The following is a 19591-nucleotide window of genomic DNA, read 5'->3' on the forward strand; positions in this document are numbered from 1 at the left end:
CATTCTTCAAGCTGGACCCGTGACCTTGACTCTGCCTATACGTTATACTTCAAGGAAAAGTCCAGGAAAGGAAAAAAGATGGGACGAATTCCACTGAGAGGGAAAGACTGACACCACGGGAGAGAAAAGAACAGAAAAGGCCCCTGGAGACAGCACCCAAAGCCCAGCAACCGCACGGTCAGCTTTGGGGAGGAGGAGAGACGGCCCTGACTGTGACAGAGGGGAGGGCGGAGTCTGTTGGAGTGGGACGCTGGCAGAGTCCCTGGCTGTCGGTCCTCTGTGAAGCAGGGAGCAAGGCCATCTGCTGAGTAGGAGAGGACGAGCGGGGAGCCTGGCGGTGACAGGAACACAGAGAGGGCCAGAAACAGTCGCGTGCCGGGCAGGAGAGCGCCGTGACCAGAGCAGAGTGGCTGCCAGAGTCGAGGGTGGTCAGAGACCAGTCCCGCAGGGCCGTCCGCAGGCGCAGTGTGAGGCAGGAATGCAGACTCAGCTGAGTTTCTGCGGGGCCGTTTTTGTCAAATGGGAATGATCGAAGTGCAAAGGGGCCATCTGCCCAGAAGACACCAGCACCCCATTCCAATCCACATTTTGGCCTTCATGGCCCAACAGGGAAAATCATCAGCCCCAGGCGCCTCCGCGGTCTCCGGGCTACCCGACACCTGGTGGCCCCTTCTCCACGATCACTCTCCCTGACGCCCGGCCTCTCCTCGCTCCCAGCGGACGGCCACGACGAGTCCTCCTCGGAGAAGGCCCTCAGCACCCTGCCACCAAACTACACACATGCGTGCCCCGCACAATTCCAGGCCTCGTCCTTGGGCCAGTGGAAGATACGACCAGGACTCTGCTCCGGGCTCAGCCCACCGTCCGTCCCTCTCACGGCTCAGCTGGGTTCACGCTCTAAAATGTACTGTTATCTGCAATTCAGACTGCTGGCTCAGAAAACCTCAAATCATCTGAAAATAACTACATCATTATTTTGTCATAAAAGTCAACTGAAAATTACTTTTCTTGTTTTTGAGAAAATTAGAATTTCAAGAAATTCTAATACTGCAGATCTTTCTCATAAAGCACTGACTATAAAAATCCCACTCGATCGTAACAGACTCTTCGATGTTTGTTAAATCTATTTAACACTGTATCTCTGTTTTGACAGAACGCTTTTACTTGAAAGAATGACTGACAACCTGGTTATGCAGACTTGGGTACTGGGCAGACATTTCGGTTAACAGGAAACAACTGATGGTATTTGTTGCCAATGGTCAAATCCGAGCTTTCAAGCAAAAACTGGGATTTTGGAAAACTTGTGTCTGCCACCATGAGCTCCGCAGCTTCCCAACACTTGAGACTTTCTGATGAGGTTGACAGTGACACTAACAGACATGACTTTCTGGATATTATACATAATGAAATGTGAACATGGCAGGATGTGTGTAACTCAGTGAACCAATGTTTTCCAAAGGACCAATGTGTGCGGTAGTGAAATCACTGTGGGTAGAAAATCCATTCAAATCTCGGAAGCTAAGCAGGGTCGGGCCTGGTTAGTATTTGGATGGGAGACCACCTAGGAAGACTAGGTGCTGTAGGAGTAAAAAATAAAAAAATAAGGGACTGTAAGCTGACAAGGTCCTTGCAATCTATGAGGTCAACCAAGGGTTGCCTCGCCTAAAAAATAATAAATTTTAAAAAAGAGCCATTCAAAGTGAGAGCGACCAGTGGCTTCAATGCACCAGAGTACAAGAAGTACGTTGATCCAGTTTCAGATCACGTGTTGCAGCCCACCTGTAAGAACCTACTGCTTGTCAGGTTCTGGTGTTGTGTCACAGATGAGCTCGCAATATCTGAAAAGGCTACTAAAATCACTTTTCCAACTACATTATCTGGGCAAGGCCGGATGTCTTCATCTACTTCAATGAAAACAACATATTGCAATAGAATGAATACAGAAGCAGATGTCTTATTTAAGCCTCATACATTTAAAGACATTTGCCAAAATGTAAATATTGCCAGTCTGCCTACTAAATGTTTTTTTAGAAAATAGCTGTTTTTCATAAAAATGTCATTTGTGTTAACATGTAATGGTTTTACCATCATTTTTAAAATAAATTAGTCAATAAATATTTTTTAGTTTTCATTTCTATTGTGGTAGGTATTGATGCTTGTAACTCACATGAACAGACAGCTCTTTGGGGGTCCTTAACACTTTAAAGTGTAAAAGGATCCAGAGGAAAAAAAAGGGGGGGGGTTTGAAATTCCATCTTACGCCCACTTTTTTTAAAAGCTCAAAAGTGAACAGACTCTGAGATTAACACTGACTTGTAGCTAGTAACTTCCATCATCAGCCATTTTTATTCTGGATGTAAGAAAAATGCCTCCCAAATTCCTCCGAAGTACTTTCCAAGTCAAGTTTTGTACACCAGAAGACTTTAAAAGGTGACTACTACAAGAAAAAACTCTCTACCCAGAGAGACGTTGTATAAAGGGTTCAGAAACCGCCTCAGCAGACAGCAATCTGCGAGTGTGTCCTTGTAGGACTTCGATTTCCAGATCCAAGGCCATGCAACCCTATCGTATACTGTCCCCCTGGTCATAATGGATGCCCCTGTTCACAGGACAGAACGTGGAACATGTTCCCAGCCCAGCCAGGAACTCCTCACAAATTATCAGGCAGTCCCCAAATCAACACCATCAGACATTAATTTGGCAGCAGTGCAGCACTAAGGGAAGTAAGGCCTGTGCTTGGCCTTTTCCTACAGGCCTTGGCACGCAAAAAATAAGTGGAAAGGCCATTTATGGGCTTCATGCTGCCCAGGACCAGGGCTAAGAGGTTATCTGTTCCGTGCAAGGCCACCACTCCCTGCTTGCCTCAAGGATCTGGGCGTGCGACAGGCAGGGTCGATCTCCTCGCTGATCTCCACTACACGTCCAGTCTAAAATACACATGACAAAGTACAGGAAGACCTCACTACTTAAGCTACATAGGCCCAGTCCACTTGATTTTTGCTCAGCTATTTGTCTCAGAATAAATCCATTACAGCAGTCACTTGTAACTCATTGATTAGGACTGTGCAATGCCAAAGCCTTTCTATTTTGCTTTTACCATCACCATCAGTCCTGGAACAGAAGACACTGGCAGCCAGGAAGATATCCTCCTGGCTGCCGAGGGCGGTCCCATGTCCCGAACAGGCCCTTCAGAGTCCCCGTCCTTTTTCGAGTACCCCACTCTTCTGGATACCAGAGCTGCTCCTCCCATTCCCTTGGCAACTGGACGCTAACGGATCACAGGGAAGCCCCATCTTACAAGGTCCGAGACCTCTCGCCTTGGGAGTGGCTCTCAGAAAGCCTCTGGAGGAAGGTCCCCCTTGCCTTCCCAAGCACTCTACTGTGGCCACTAAAGGCCTCTAGCTAGTCTACTCCTCACACGTCACCGATCTGAGCTGACAACACCCTTGGAGGCCCAATGGTCAGGCCGTGGTTCTGAGGTGGGTTTCCTTGTCTTCCCGGGCTCACTCAGGCATGGCAAGCTGGAGGTGGTCACATTGGGAGGGCAGTCTCACCTACGGTGGCCCAAGCACGTACTCTAAGGCCTGAGCCTAAATCCCTGTGGCCAAACCGCACCCAACACCACCCCAGCCACAGAACACGGTCCCGGCTCCAATCCAGCCAAGGGCCCGCTCGGGTGCTCACGCACCGCACCCATCGTCAGACTGCTACGCACTGCTGAAGCTGGAGCCCAGGGCCTGCCCCTCACAGTCCGGCAGTCAGGGCTGGCGGCCACTCGGCAGCAGCTCAACAACACGCCCTGACTGTGCCTGAGGTTCCCCGACCTCCCGCAACTAAGGGCAGTAGCTAAGGATTTGGGCTCTGGGCTCTAATGAGCTACAGGGAAGAGAGCTGCTTGCTCCTTGTCCTCAGGACAACTGCTCTTCGTATGACCTGGCCTACTGACTCCTTAGGGAGAAAAGGTAAAAGATAAAAGAAGACGCATCTGATTTTTCTTTAACTAGAAATTACCACAAAGACTATGAAATTAGGTCCAGAAAAGAGCGACAGAAAGTACAGAGGGAATGACGCCAGGCTTTCTCGAGTCTGAGAAGGATAACTGCGTATGTTATTAAAGCGATAAAGAATGACAGAGGTGTACATTCCTCTGCTTTCCTTCGGCCAAGTCCTCCCACAAAAAGGCCTGCAGAATGACACAGAGGGGGTGTAGGCCTTGGCTCTGCCACTCGCTACGTGATCGTGGCTGATCTCAGCCTGATCTGTGAAACTCTGGATAATGATGTCTGTAAAGCTTTGCTGTGGTAATTAAAGAAGATAACGAATGTGAAAGTGCCCACAGCACAGCTGAGGCTAAGTAAATATGAGTCTCCTCGGCTCCCTATTTTAATTAGTGCATGACACCCTCATTCATTCGTCAGGAACGTCACTGCTCAGGCGGAGGCTCCCAGGACCTGACCACCCACCTCCCTGTCACAGGGCCCCTCCTCTCCAAAGCCGAGCGCAGCTTCCATCCCTATGAGTGTCCCCTGCGCCTCGCTTCTGCCCCAAAGGTTCCCCTCTTGACCCTCTACTTATAGGACTGTTTTAAAATACATCCGACTTTAGTGACACCTCCTCACGGTTGGGACTCGTCATTTTCCCTGCTCTTCGACACGGCATACAGAAACGCCTGAGTAATGGGACAGAATATGAGCTGCTTCAGCGATGGCCCATACGTGAATACCACATTCAAGGCATGAGTTTATCTTATCTCACTAGTAAATGTGTAACAAACATATGCATTAGGAATCATGATAATTTGGTGAGAACACAGGACTTTCAATCAAAAGTCCTAAGTTCAAATTATTGCTCTGATACCGTATAACTGTGTGACCATCAGCTTCAGTTTACTCATCCATGAAATGGAGACAGTAAAACCTACTGCCAGTCGTGCAGATGTTCACTCTCACTCTCAAAATGCGGGGGTTAAATGCCTCACTATTCACTCTGTCCTCAGGAAGGAGGGACACTGTTGGGGGTCTGAAAAAAAATCTTTTGGGACACAATCAGGATGCCCAGAGAGTCAGTGCGCTGGCAACGCACTCTGGCCTGCAGAATTTGCCTTCGTCCGCCCCTTCTGCCCAGCTGACTCCTTTGGATCTGTCTTCCTCCAAGGGCCAGCCTTCCACACCTGGGAAGGGGCCAGGGGACGGCTCCAGCTCAGAGGACCAGCAGGAGCTGGCTGGGGCGGGAGTGCGGAGGCAGCAGGGGAGGCTCATGTCAGGTGAACTCTAATGACACTCACCGCTCAGGTGAGCATGGCTCTCCTTCATTAAACCTGCTTCCTCCTTCTACTATTGGGAACAGTAAGGCCCAAAGGGACAAAATCCACATTCAGGCCTAGGGGAAAAAAAAAAAAAAGACTAGAAAGCTCAAGTTACCCTGGGGAGAGGCAAAAGAAGTCACACGGGGCCCAACCTGGCTAACTAAGGGAAGGAAAAAGTCAGGCCTGGGTGATCTTAATCGAAATAAAAAGTGGATTTTTAGCAAGGCTGTCCTCAGTGACATTGGGAGTAGGGGTATCATAGTAGCTGGCAGGTCAAAAGATCAGGGATTTGAGATTCTGGCTGTTTTTCTAAATGCATTTTTTAAATTGTGATAAAAAAACACCACCACCACCACCACGTAACAGCAATTTGATCTTAACCACTTCTAAGTGTGTAGTTAGTCCAGCAGTGTGAAAAGCATACTCACATTGTGAAAAAGACCTCCAGAACTTTTCATCTTGCAGAACTGAAACACGGTACCCAGGGACCAACCCCCCTCCCCCGCCCCGCAGCCCCTAGGAACCACCATTCCACTTTGTTTCCATGAACTTGACTACTTTAAATATCTCGGATTCTGACTATTTTTGTACCTGGGTCACAACCCATAACTTGCACTGTTTGGCAAACCAAAGCAAGCACGCCCGGGGCAGAGGTCTGTGGAGCAGCTTGCCCGGGAAGCACAAGTGCAAGAGCGCTTCCCGGACGCGAAGACTCACACAGGGACGACACAGGTCCCGAAATCGGATGAGATCTGGCGATCCGAAGTCAGGATTAGCACGGATAGAGATTCCTCATCACCCCACTCTCAAAGAGGGCCAGGGATGGTTACGACAAACAGCGCAGAACTCCGCGCTTGGGCTGCTGACTTGGCAGGACTGGCACTGGTTGGGGGTCGGCGTGACTGTGGAAACGCATGGGATCAAAGACTAGCATCGAACCCGGCCAGAGGTCTCAGCAGCCACCCTCACGTCTACATACTCCAGGCGGAATCAATCGTGCACGGGGCTGAACTAGCTAGGCCTGAGACTCCAATTCCCGCTGCGGCATTCCATAAGCTCGGCCGGATCACATGGAGAACTCCTTTTCCCTGGATCACTGATAACCTTGAGCTTGAGACCAAAGTGAGCACTGGCAGGAATGGGAATTCATACAATACTGGACCTATATCTCAGGCCTCATCGCTCATATTAAGCAGGGTGGCTGAGGATACCCAAGGCAGCACGGGCAAGGATGGAGCCAGAAAGAGACAGAGAGGAGAGAGAACACTTGCACGACGCCAAGGCATACCTGCCCAGACTTCCCACCGGGGCCATCACCTGGAAATCAGGCGGGTCCGTCCAGGAGCAGCTTCAGCGTCCCCGCTCTGGCCATGTGAAGTTAGGCAAGAGAAAAGCTACCACCTGCCCGTGGGCTTCGCCTTCTAACCGGGTATAGCAACTGGGCCCACTAGGACGGAGGTCACCAGCATGTCCTCTACCTCCCCAATTCTCTCCACACAGTGGGAAAGTGAAGTCGGGGAAGGGAGAAGCCCGGAAGTGAGAAGTCGACCTGTGGCAGTCGGGAGAGACAAAAAGCCGCCCGCACGCCCCCAAGTCCAGCGGTTACGGAGACAGGGTTCTCCCCTCTCCGCTTCCTCACTGTGCGTGGAAATAATGCAAAATGTCGTTAGGTGTATGAACCAGACCCAGACTGCACATTCGGCTAGAGTATTCTGGGTTTCGGCAATGACAAAGATGAATAAATACCTGTCCTATGTAAGACATGTGTTCTCTTCTTGAGTTAAGCTGAAGAAAAAAAATCATTTAAAAATGGTCACAAATCAATGGCTCAAAGGAAAAAATGCTTGTACCATAGACATGACGGCTCTCAGAATCAAGTGCGCACAGAGACTCACGTAAAACCACAATCACCAGGGCTGAGGACTTCAGAGCCCTCCTATTTAAGGACCAGGCTGTTGTTCAGGCTTTGGGAACACACACCAGGAACTGAGGGAGTAACGTACTCAGCTGGAAAAAAGTTTGCTATCTCAGTGACTAAAGGAATAATGGGAAAGAAAACCAGAGGCTGGCGTGAGTCCAGAAACGGGGTTTCTGGTCCAGAAAAAGCCCCCACGACATCTGAGGGAAATGGGACAGGCAGAGTGACGCCGTAACAGTGATGGCTCACGAGAAACTCCGGGAGAAAGCCCAATTGCAGAGGAACAAAGAACTCTGAATGGGACAAAGAGGTCTCTGATGTCTTTATAGAGTTAATAAGGAGGGTTCTCCAAGGTCTAGGGAACACGAAAGCCAGAGAGGCAAGACTTTAGGGAAACCATGCAGCTGGGGTTTTCTCCCTCACTGTGCCCCAACGGGCACAGGCTCAGAAAACTCCAGAGATGGCTTCGGTTTAGAAATACTTGAGGGGAATTCTCCATGTAGGAAAATGGTGAATCAAGGGGAAAACTTACCACAGTGCCAGGAGTCAAAACCCCCCCGACATTCCAGAAGCAGCAGCAGAGGAGGGCCCACAGTGGCTGAAGGGCTATAGAAGCCTTGGAGCCTGCTGGGTTGGAGAGATGCAGAGAAAAAAGTAGAAGGTTTGTACGGTGGCAAACTCAGGATCACAAAGCTGCTGAAGAACTGGCTGTCGTAAATGTGCGTTCCCAGCTCGGAAGACGGGGCAGACCCACTACCTACGGGATGTATATAAATACATGGGAGTCAAGGCATGTACAGGCAAAGAGGGGCTGAGAACATGAGAAACGCCGGGCAGGAAAACCCAGGCAGCCCGCACGACTTCACTCCAGGAGCGCATCAGAACCGGCCTCCTGCAGGAATGTTACCCAAACTGAGTTTTAGGTTCACAGGTACCAGACACTGGAGAGCTGACTCAGATGGGCTGGAATCCTAGAAAAAATCCAAGCATTTTTTCTCATTTATGTTTCAGTCGAGAGGGGTGCGGAGGAGCAGAAACTGGAGTCCGGTGCATAACCTGGCACTACCACCTACTAGCTGTGCAACCTTCCCCGGAGAGGTTAAGAATGGAGTTAATGGGGGTAACAAAGGCACCTGACCCTGTAAGACACCCTTACAGGGTAGTTTAAGGATTAAACAAGTTAATGCATGAGAAGTACTTAAAATAGTGCCTGGAAAATTTTAAGGGTTCAACAAAGATTAGCCATCATTATTTTATTTATTCCATCTATTACCTCCCCCCTCTGCTATATTCGATAATTGCAAAGAGTAGTTTGGGGAACTTCACTTTTCCTTAGGAAGTATGACGACACATTAAGGGACTTCGGCATCAAAATGCTACCATTCTGACATTCAGATGGGACATTTAGTACTTGTTCTACATTTCGTGAATCTGGGGATGGTATTAAATTACTGAATGTCTATACCGTTCCCCAGGACTTTGAGGGAGAAAAACTACGTGAAGCACACGAGGTTTGAATTACCTCTTTGCTAACAGCTACCTGAAGTCGCTGTATCATGTTTAGCAGAAATCACTAACATGTGAAATAGGACCCTACAGAGTGCCCTGAGTGACCATGCAATGTCAGAGACTGAATAAACTAGGAAGAAAATGGAAAGTGAAATGCTTTCCATATACTTAGACTTTAGTTTCTCTATGGGAACAAAGGGTTGACCTAAATGGAGGCTATTAGCAGGAACACATCTGGAGGAAGTCTGAATGGGTCTCCTTCTGGGCCAGGCTGTGCCCTCCTTACTGAACCACCCATGCCCACCTCGTGCCTGCTCACCTGCACCCCATCTAATGGGAAATGCCTCAGCTTTCAGGGCAGGCCCAGTCTGCCATGGGCCACAGGGCCACTGCCCTCACCTCGCCACAGGTTAGAGACCAAGGACAGACATTGAGAGCTTAACATGGCCTTTTCATCACACGACCTCTGATGTGGCTGGGATCAATAATAAAAGCAGCAACAAAGTCAGATTCCCGATTCTGAGCCCGAGGTGATCAGCTGTGAGAGGTGAAGCTGAGGCTCTGATGTAACAGGACCTGGAGGTCATGAGCAAACCACAGCAGTGAGGAGGCAGACCCAGCTGGGGAGAAGACATGGCAAGAGATGCCGAGAGGCCTGCTGACTACAGGGCAGACGGCGCTCACCTCTGAGCTGCCTTCGTCCCTGACCGTGCTGACACCACATCCTGTTTCTTAAAATGTTCTAAATTACTCTCTCTGCTCCTCACGACCAAAAAAGCACTAACTCAAAGTTACTTCAGCTCTGCTGAGGGTGGCATTTTCCCAGGAGGCGGCTTAGAGCCTCCAACGAACAGATTCCTGGCAAGTGCACCCCGGCAGACATGCGTACTTATCCCGTACTTATCCCGGCAGAGCGGGGCTGTCTCGGCCCTTGGGCACAGTCCCTAGGGCTTAAGAGCAACTTAAGGGCTGATGAAAATGTTTGAACCTGAAAAAAATATTGACTGGATGCAAAACATGAAAAGAAAACTCTAAAATCAAAGTTAATAAATGTTTGTCTATGACTAGTCACATGAAGCTTAAGTCATAGTTTTGTATAAACTAATTTCATGCAGGACATGGGTGCAATTTTAATGTCTGGTATATGACATAGCAAAGGCCACCAGAGATAAGAGTGCTGAGGTCTTCCAAGGTCTTCAAACCAGTCCCCGCAGAAGTGGACAAGTTTGGGCTTAAGTTGGAATCCGCTCGCCCTACCCTTTGTATAAGTTCGCACTTTAAATACCATGCCTTAGCCCTCAAAACCGAGCAGTGCGAAGTTATAAATCAATCCTCATCTCCCAAATTAAAATTTATTATTTCAGTACTTCTGATACTGAGTCTATTTTCTTTTCTCAATAATATGTTAAATAAATGAAGCCAAACTATTAGCCACCCTATTCAGTTTATCAAAAAGAAAAAAAAAAGTTATTCGTGATTACGACTTGTCCTATACATTTAAAGGATTTAACAAATTTTCACATTTGTCAGAATAAATCAAAAATTGGTCACATTTACTCTCTTTCCTGGTGTAAGAGCCCCCTCAAATGTCACGAACAGACCTAAACACTCTCTTCCATTTGGTCAGAGTTCCAATCTGAGCAAAATAGGAGGGGTCACAGAAGTTACACAAAACTTTACATCTCATACCTGAGATGACAACGATTTAAAAGAAAGGAAAGAAAAAGTGCAGGAGCTCCCTTCCGGCAGTCGCGCTGGTTAGGCGCTGGTTAGGCGCTGGTTAGGCGCTGGTTAGGCGCTGGTTAGGCTCTGCGCCCCACGCGGACACGCCCCGCCTGCTCTCAGCACGGCTCCAGCCTGGCCATGGGCACCGATTCGCTCTTCACTTCCGCTGCTGAACTCGCCCACGAATGCCTACACCTCTGTTTCCACCTCCTCTCTACGCCCTCAATCCACTCCCAAACACGCCCCCCACACACCACTCCTGCAAAACCACTCCCAAAGCCACCATCTCCTGCCCGCCAAATCCTAACGCCATCCGCCACGGTTCATTCTTTGGCTCCTAGTTTACACGTCTCCTCGGTCCCCAACTCCCCACGCTGTCTCACCTCTCCACCGGCTCCCCTGAGGGCACTGACCATTTCTTTTACTCCTGCTTCCTAAACACAGGTGTCCTCTGAAGGTAGGTCCTGACTCCACTTTCTAGCTCAACCGCCTGCCTGGCTTGAATGAGGGCCCTTCCCAGGATGATAATGCCACATTCTCCTATAACCAGTCTGTCTTCTTACCTGTATTGCCAACTGCCTATGGGAATATTTCCCCATCATCCCACGAAGAACTGAAAATCACTAATTCATCATATTCCAAGTCCCTGTAAAATGTAACATCTCCCCTCAACAATGACCCCAGCTAGGAACTTGCAAGCCAAGTCTCTCCTTCCCCCGCAACCCTACTCAGCTTTCAACCGTTTCCTCTTGACTTTTCTTCTTCCAGCATTTAAATACCATGCAAAGTCTCTTCTATCTTAAGGAGAACCAACAGTTAATCCTAAGCCTTCTCTAGCTGTCATTCGTCCTTCCCCTAGCCCCGGTTTCCCCATCCAGGCTTCTTCAATTTCTACAGGCTCACTTCCCATTCATTCCTCAACCTGACTCCACAGCACTGAAGCTCCTCCTGGCCAAACCCAAAGGCGTCTGTCATTCCCCACCTTCCTGGGCATCTCCCACCACACTCCCTCGGCTCACCTCTGTGACTCAGCGGCCTCTGGGCTCTGCTCGCTACATAAACCCCAATTCCCAGCCTGCCTGGAGAGCTCCTGCCCTCCGTAAGTGCTGGCTAGTGTCCCTATGGCTTCCCAAATGACACGCACACCACTCTGAACCATCGAGTACACTGGCTGTTAAAAAAATCTTTCACAAGTATCGTCTTTTCACTGTTCATAAAGCCTCCAGAGGGCACTCAAACACTCGCTCAGAAACCCTAGCAGATATTATGCCAAGGTCCTGGAACCTGAATTTCAGTGGATTACTACCTCTAACTAGTGGGCAAGCATCAGGAAGACTGTACAGTGTTTCTGCAGGTTCCCTGATTCTAAGGGAATCTAGGGGTCAATGTGCCCTAATCCCTATCATAATATGGAAATGTAGTAATAAGTTGTCAAATATTGGTTAACTGAGAAACCTGACTTTATGTTTACTAGCCAATACCAGGTACTTTAAATCAGTGAAATATTCTTAAATTCTATGAAGCTTAATCCTACACATTTGAACTATGCATCTAAAAATAATTTGAAAGCCAGAGGGACATAACAGGGTTTACTGGGCAGAAGAAAAAGGGTTCAGATAATTTTTGAGTTGTTTTATCATTTACCCAAGAGGCGGACTTTATAATCTTTGGGACAAAGGTTGGCTCTGGCTACAAGGGATTCTTCACAAGACCTGGCACGATACTATGGAAGGCACTGCAAACTAAGATGTGGAAATAAGCTATGATTATTTTATGAACTTGCAGGGGTATGAAAAATAAATGAGTTCTAGAATAGCTTTACTGAATTTCTCATTATCAGGTGACACAAGAGACACTACATATTCTACAATAAGAATAAAGATATAGAAATGCTTTAGTATTAGGAAGCAATAAAAATCACTGCTTTTTAAAACTAAGCTTTAAATGCTTCTGATACAACTCCAAAATTAAATTTCACTTTAAAAAAATCTCTCTTCTTCCAGATCCAAATGAATACCTACCATAGCCCCTGGTTATCCACTCTGTGATTCTTCTACGTGGATTAGCTGTGGTAATACTTTAAAACTAGGCTAACTCCTTTGCCAACTCCTTACTCTTTTTACCACATTTCGAACCATTTAAATCTACTGATCCTGTCCGTTACTGGAACTTAGGCCTCAGGTGCCAGGACACCACTGTCTCATGAACACCCTCATCTGCACTCACCCCCGGCCAGCCTGCTAGGCTCAGGCACACTGCTAGGCAAATCTGCTCCAGGAGGCCCTACAACAGTGAACCAAATGGTGGCAAACACAGGATCAAAGCTGAGCCAACCAGATTCTCTTCCCTGAGAATCTAAATTGGGAAGTGGAAAGACTGTGTCTACAGAGTGAGCTGGTAGGAGTTACAGACATGGGAGACAAGAGGCAGAGAGAGCAGGTGCAGCTCCAGCCAAGAAACTACCTTGGACGCCACGGTGGCCCTCTCAGAAACCCCTTCATTCAAGCCACTTAGAACAGGTTTCATCAACCAGATGCTGAGTAAGGCTTCTCCACCCCTAATGACTCTCCTGCAGGCACGTGCTCTCCACCTTCCCTCCGATGTACAAGGACTCCGGCTCCGCCCTGAGCTCCTTCTCGTTCGTTCTCACCCACTCCCACAGCTCCGACACCAGCCACATGATTCTGAAATCCCTATCTGTGCTTCTGCTATGATAATGAGTGAATGTCTGTGACCCCAGCCCCAAGTTCGTATATTGAAACCTAACCTCCAATGTGATGGTATTTGGAGATGGGGCCTCTAGGAGGTGCTTAGGTCATGAGAGCAGACCCCTCAAGATGGGGTTAGTGCCCTCACAAAAGGGGCCTGCAGAGCTCCCTCACCCCTGTCCACACCAGGACTCAGCAAGAAGACAGCCATCTACGAAGCAGGAAGCAGGCCCTCACCGACCAATGATCTGCCGGCATCTCGATCTCAGACGTCCCAGCCTCTAGGACTATGAGAAACAAATGTTTGTTTTTTAAGCCACCCAGTGTCTGGTTTGTTACAGCAGCATGAACGGACTAAGACAGCATCTAGTGGCCAGGTGGACACTTTCAGATGGATGCAGCGCTGGGGACCGCTCTGCCCGCCTCTAACGAGGAAGAGGGCAGTTCAGCAGCATCAACAGAAATCACGCCAATCAGTCAGGGGACAACAGAACTGACAAAAGGACCACTGACACTCTTCAGAGAAACCTCCACCACCTGCTCAGAGAGACAGAGTTTAGCCTGATGAACCCCAAAGACAATCACAACATTACTCAGTCAGGGTCACGCAGTCTTAAATAATTGCACGTGAAAGACATCAACAGTCCAGTCTATACCAGATAAACCCCAATCCTAAACAATTTACTGATGTATAATTATATTCCAAGAAAAATACAGAAACATTGATTTTAGTAATGGATTTACGCACAGCGCCCAGTCATTCATATAACGAAGTATCTACAGTATAAAATCATTCTTTGCAAATCTTCAGGAAGAACCTCCATGTCCTACAAGCCCTTTACACTCACTTCATCCTAACTCAATCTGTCGCCTCCTCGCCAAAACCTACGGTATTCCCAACCATAGTAAATAGAGTCCCTCGAGTGCCCAAGCCAGGAACCCAGTTATGATCCTCTCTCCTCCCTCCCTCACGAATCTACCTACCCGTTACACCTACACTGTCTCACCTGTAATTCAGGCTGCCATCCTCTGCCTCAGAATCTGCCAAAGCCTTGAGTCTTGCCTCCCTCTAATCCATTATTCACATGAAAACCGTATTTCTAAAATGAAAAATGACTTATAACCCTACTTAAAATCATCCACTGAGTTCTCGTAACTTTTAGAGTAATTTCCAAACTTTTTCATATAGCTTTTAAACTCTGAACATCGTTAGCTCCTATTTACCTCTCTTGGTTCATCTCTCACCACCACCCACTCCAATTCTAGTTCCAGCCAAACCAAACTTCTCCAAACTCCCCAGGTCTTGTTTGCTCCTGGGCCTCGGCCACCACCCTCTCCTCGCCCCCATGCTCCTTCTATCCGCAGGCCTTCACACTTGCTGTCCCCCCAAGTACCTTCAGGTCGCACCTTAGACACCCCTTTCCCTAGGAAGGCTCCCAGGCTTCCATCCTTACCCTCAAATTTGGATTATGCATGGTGTTTTCCCACGCACTCCCAGAGCTTTCACACGTCCCCTAACACCTCCTCTCTGTCACACATGCGTGGCCCGTGCTGTCCATTAAACTGCGTGCTGCTAAACATCCACGGTACCTGCTGCAGGCCCGTGAAAACGCTGGGTAAGTGAATGAGTCCATCTTCCTTTATGGTACCCCGTCAGCCTCACCTATGCTGCACGCCCCAAGGTACCCACGCTCCAATCTGCCAAGCCTCTCGCAGGTAGGCCCTGCATAATAACTATACTCTCAATGCTTCTGCCCTTGGCCCAGCTGGCTACCTCCTACTCATCATCAAAGACAGTTAAATCCAACCTGCCCTATGACCAGATCTGTGTGTTAGAAACACGGTGAGGTAGCAAGAGTCAAACTAGGAAATCCCATGGCCCATGTTTAAGCTTCTGCATTTATTCTACAAGTAAAATTAGAAATGACGACTTTTATTCTGCATATTGTTAGGAAGCAATTTTCCTCCAAATACTGGAAGTAACAAAATTCATTGAAACTTACTCCAAATGCACGAAAAAATGTTTAGATATTAGTTTTCAGAGTACATTTTAGAGTATGCTTTAATACGATAGATAAGGCAAATATATTTTTAAAAGTGCACATACCTATTAACCATGCAACTAACATATGTCCTAGATATACTTTTTAAAACCAAATGTTCCATTATAAACATATTACATATAATGTTGAAAAATATAAAAGAGCAAACTTTTTAAGTCACCCAACATCCTATCTCCCAAAGTACACAATTTTTAAGATTGTCATCTAATTTCTTCTAGACATTTTTCCATCATAGGTTTTGTGGATGTCTGTTAGGATTTTTAAGAATTTTAATCATATCACGTTTTTTGTGTCCTCATATTCTTCTACTTAACATTTTAATACATTTTCTTCATAAACATTTTAATGGCCATTATATTATCCAGTAGATGAATCATAACTTAACCATTATGCAACAGCACCCTTAAAAATAATTCTACCATATGTGTCTTTTGTGTGTAAAGCTTCTATTTCAAAATGCTCCTTTGATGGTTCCTACATGGTTGCTACGGCAGAGTAAGAATACTTTAAGGCTCTTGATACAAGCGACAAATGTAACATACCTCATTCTCTTAAGTACTAGGTACTATAATTTTTTAGTCTAAATTTAGGACTTTGTTTAATTGATAAGTGAGAAACTAACATCTTCAATACAAAAGTAAATGCCATTTTAAAAAAGTAAACAACGAAAAAGCATCTGAAATAAAAAATCAGTTTCCCCATGCTTTTCCCCTCAGCAGTCACGTTTTTCATAGATGTCTAGACCTTTCCCTAATTTTATTCAGAATGAACACACACACGATTATGTTGCATCTCACAAAAAATGGAATAAAACTTGCTTTTTTTGGCTCAATAATTATTCTAGACATCTATCCAGGCTATGTCAATACATACAAATCTACCTCTCTTTTTAAAAGTTACATAACGTTCTACAGTATAGTGGTACCAACACTTATTTGCGGTTACCTCCAATTTTTCATCGTAAGCGATGCTATAATAGACTTCATTCATACTTACTTATATCCTCTTATGAGAATATCGTAGATTCCTTGATGTGTACCTGCGAGATCAAAGCATACGTGTGTCGTTTTTTATTTTAGATAGACTCTAAATTATTCGAAAAGGTCAAACCAATTTTTTTGCCAACAATGAATTGGATGCCTTTTTCTCTATGTCCTTGGATATCTTTCTAATTTTTGCCTGATAGCCCTCTTGCCCCTGAAAGAAATCTAGTTGCTTTAATTTCCATTTCCCCAATCACACGCAAGGTTGCACTTCTCTTCCCTGCTTTGACACTTTCATTTCTCCGAAAACTATTCATATCTTCCATTTACTTCATTGTATCAATTCTATTAACCTTTATCTGTTTATTCACATTACAGAAACTTTTTTCCAAGTCTGCCACCATGTAATGTCTTTTGTCACACAAATATCAACTTTGATCATGGTCAAAATTTATCAATCTTATGAATTTGGGTCTTGGTCTTACCTAAAAACATATTTTCCAACATAATACCTCCTTCAACATAACAAATTCTCTCACATCTTCTTCTAATACAGGTTTTTTGTTGTTGTTAGTTCTCTAATCCGAATACAATTCATTTTGAATATGGGAAAGTAGGATCTTTCTTTCTACGCAGAGAATTATTATTCCTATACTATATCTCGAACAATCATTTCCCATCTGTTTCAAAATACCAACTTTATATTGTAGACTTAATTCCTATATATATATGTGGGTGTTACTGGATTCTACTTTGGTCCATGGACCAATTTATCTATTCTTGCACTCGCCATTTATGTTACTGCAGCATTACAGTATGTTTTTGATAGCTGACAGCAAATCCTCCATCGCTATTTTTCCATTTGAAAAGTTCTTGGCCATTCTAGCACCTTTAGTCCTCTGGATGACTTTTAGAAGCAATTTATCAAGTGTCCAAAACCAATTCTCACCGGGATGTCAATAAGAATTAGTTTTATTTGTAGACTACTGCAATCTTTACAATGTGTCTCTTCCATAAACATGTAATGTCTGCCCGTTTATTTAGGTTAACTTTTCAATTCTTTAGGTAAAGGTTTTTACTTTTCTTCATAAAGCTCTTGTACATTTATGTCTTATTCTTAAGTATCTTCTAATTTTATGCCATTGTGAATAGGATCTTACTTTTCCGTACAAGTGATTATAAATTATTTGACCATTAGTGAGACTATACCTTTCCAAATATTTAATAAATTTCTACCTAGTGGTCTATCCACATCCTGTAACCACTAGCGTGAATTTTCGTAATTTTTCTCATTAATTTTATGCATTCTTGACCTACTGAAGATATTAACTCTTATGTTTGTCACAAATATTTTCCTACTTTGTGGTTTGGCTTTTAATCCTAAGGTTTTGGTTCCCTTTCTTAAGAAGTTTAAAAATTTTTTATCAGTCTAATACACTGACTTTAACTCAAATGCAGATTTGAGTGCCCCGTAGGTACCAGGACCTACATCTCTTTCGCTCACAACACCCACATGATAAGTATTATTTCCCTTACTTAGAAGATTCCAGTTCAGGTATGTCTGATTGCAAAGCCTGTGGTTCCAGCCTGAATAGGTTCCAGCGACCCATGGTACAGATACTCCAAACCTAGCACGATGCTGTTTTAAATGAATGTGCCTCTATGTGCTTAAACATCAGATAGGGTTTGTCCCACCTCATTACTCATAATTATTCTGTCTAGTTCACCCCAAAATGGGCATTTCTGTAATAGTTAAACATCACATCCAGGAACACGACCTGTCTTTCCATTTAGGACAGTCTTTCCAATCTTTCACGGTGTTTTATGGTCTCCTTCACGTGAACTGCTCTTGTCAATAACGCTGTACTTAGATGTTTTATATTTTTCTGTTGCGTTGTAATCAGAGCCTGTTTTTTCTTTTTCCATTTTCGTTTCTGACCGGTTATTTTCGGTATTCAGAAACCTATGAATTTTGTATATGCATTCTGTACCCAGTCGCTTCCTCAATTTTTAGTTACTCATTTTTGTGTCAATAGCATCTACAAATATTTCTCTTTTCATTTTAGATCCTCACCTCACTTTTATTCCATGTATTACTGTTTTAACAAAACTTATAAAAACCATTTTAAATAATATCCCAACTTTTGACTTAACTCACACTTTTTTATATGCTGTGGACAACTAGTTTAACATTTATGTGTATTTTTTGCACTTAAAAAAGTCCTTTTCCCCACTTTTTAAAAATAAATGAAAACAATTTTTAACCAAGTTATCTATTTTAACCTTAGTGTAGTTGGTAGTTTGCGTTCAATGTACACTCCAAGGGAAAGGCCACCTCTCTTCTAGATAGATCTCTGAAATGGCCTACCTCATCTCCCCCACGTCCACTCTCTACCCCCACCACGCCTCCACATTCTACATGTAGCAGCTGGAGTGGTTTAAAAATGCAAATCTGATTATGTCATTCCTCTGCCTAAAACCCAACCCTTGTAATAGTCTCCCATTTCACTCAAGATAAAACATCCTTAACCCGTCCTACAAGACCCTACATGATCTGGCCCCCAGCCTAGCCACACTCCCCCTCACCCACCATAATCTATCTACAAGTCATCCTTTTCAGTTCCTGGAATGGGCAAAGCATTTTCCCCCTTCAGGACCGCCCCACATGCCATTCCCTGCCTGGAAAACTATCCCCCCACCTCATTCTACACTAGCAGCCTACTAGCCCTTCTGATTTCACTGCTCAAATCTTATTTCTTAAAAAAAAAGGCCTTTCCTGGGCCCTCTCCTCACACTCTAAAATTTGATACCCTTTCAATACTCCCTTATATAGCCAGTGCCACTTAATTCCCTATCAGATACCAGTTTGTGATTGTACATGCCGTCGTGTGATTGTACAGAGCCCCTAATCCTATCTCTTACATCTTCAAATGATGCATCACATCAATCGATATCTAAACTGCTAAACTCTTTCTGATACTGCCTACAAATTTATACAGAATCCATTTTATCCAAAGGACATAAAGCTAAACTGATCCTGGTGCCGCCACAGGAAAACGCACATACAAACCTACATCACTAGGAAATAAGTTTCCTTTAAATATTATGAGAGTTTTATGGAGTGTTCAACTCGCTAATATTTTATTCATAGTCAACTAATTTATATGCCTCATTTTTTAGGACATGTAAAAAAATGTGCTTTGGAAAATATTAAGTCTAATATGTTAACAGTACTCGATAAAAATTAACCAACAAAATCATGAGTTAAAAAGCATTCAGAGTTGGCTATCTGTAGTATTCGGTAATACATACGTCTGATCAAAAAAGAAAATATAAATTATATTGCAAATAAAAAATCCTTTTGGATCTAATAAAGGCTA

At 45.1% G+C, this 19591-nt stretch overlaps 1 protein-coding gene across 14 annotated transcripts in view; it reads right to left on the reverse strand.

Moving 5' to 3' along the window:
* Positions 1-19591, reverse strand: part of LOC120616009 (uncharacterized) — a 35391-nt gene that overhangs the window by 13112 nt on the left and 2688 nt on the right. For 3 of the 14 annotated variants that reach the window (XR_005656425.1, XR_005656431.1, XM_039879260.1), the window contains exon 3: positions 7756-7850. The exons of 1 other annotated variant lie outside the window; for it this stretch is intronic. Coding sequence is in view for 3 of the 13 variants with exons in the window: in XM_039879260.1 (XP_039735194.1) it covers positions 7756-7850 (95 nt within the window). In the remaining 10 variants the exon portion in view is untranslated. 10 more of the 14 variants (XR_005656433.1, XR_005656434.1, XR_005656429.1 and 7 more) reach the window with 10 other exon arrangements.

Source organism: Pteropus medius, unplaced genomic scaffold, assembly GCF_902729225.1.
Source record: "Pteropus medius unplaced genomic scaffold, Ma_sr-lr_union100, whole genome shotgun sequence".
Taxonomy (NCBI): domain Eukaryota; kingdom Metazoa; phylum Chordata; class Mammalia; order Chiroptera; family Pteropodidae; genus Pteropus; species Pteropus medius.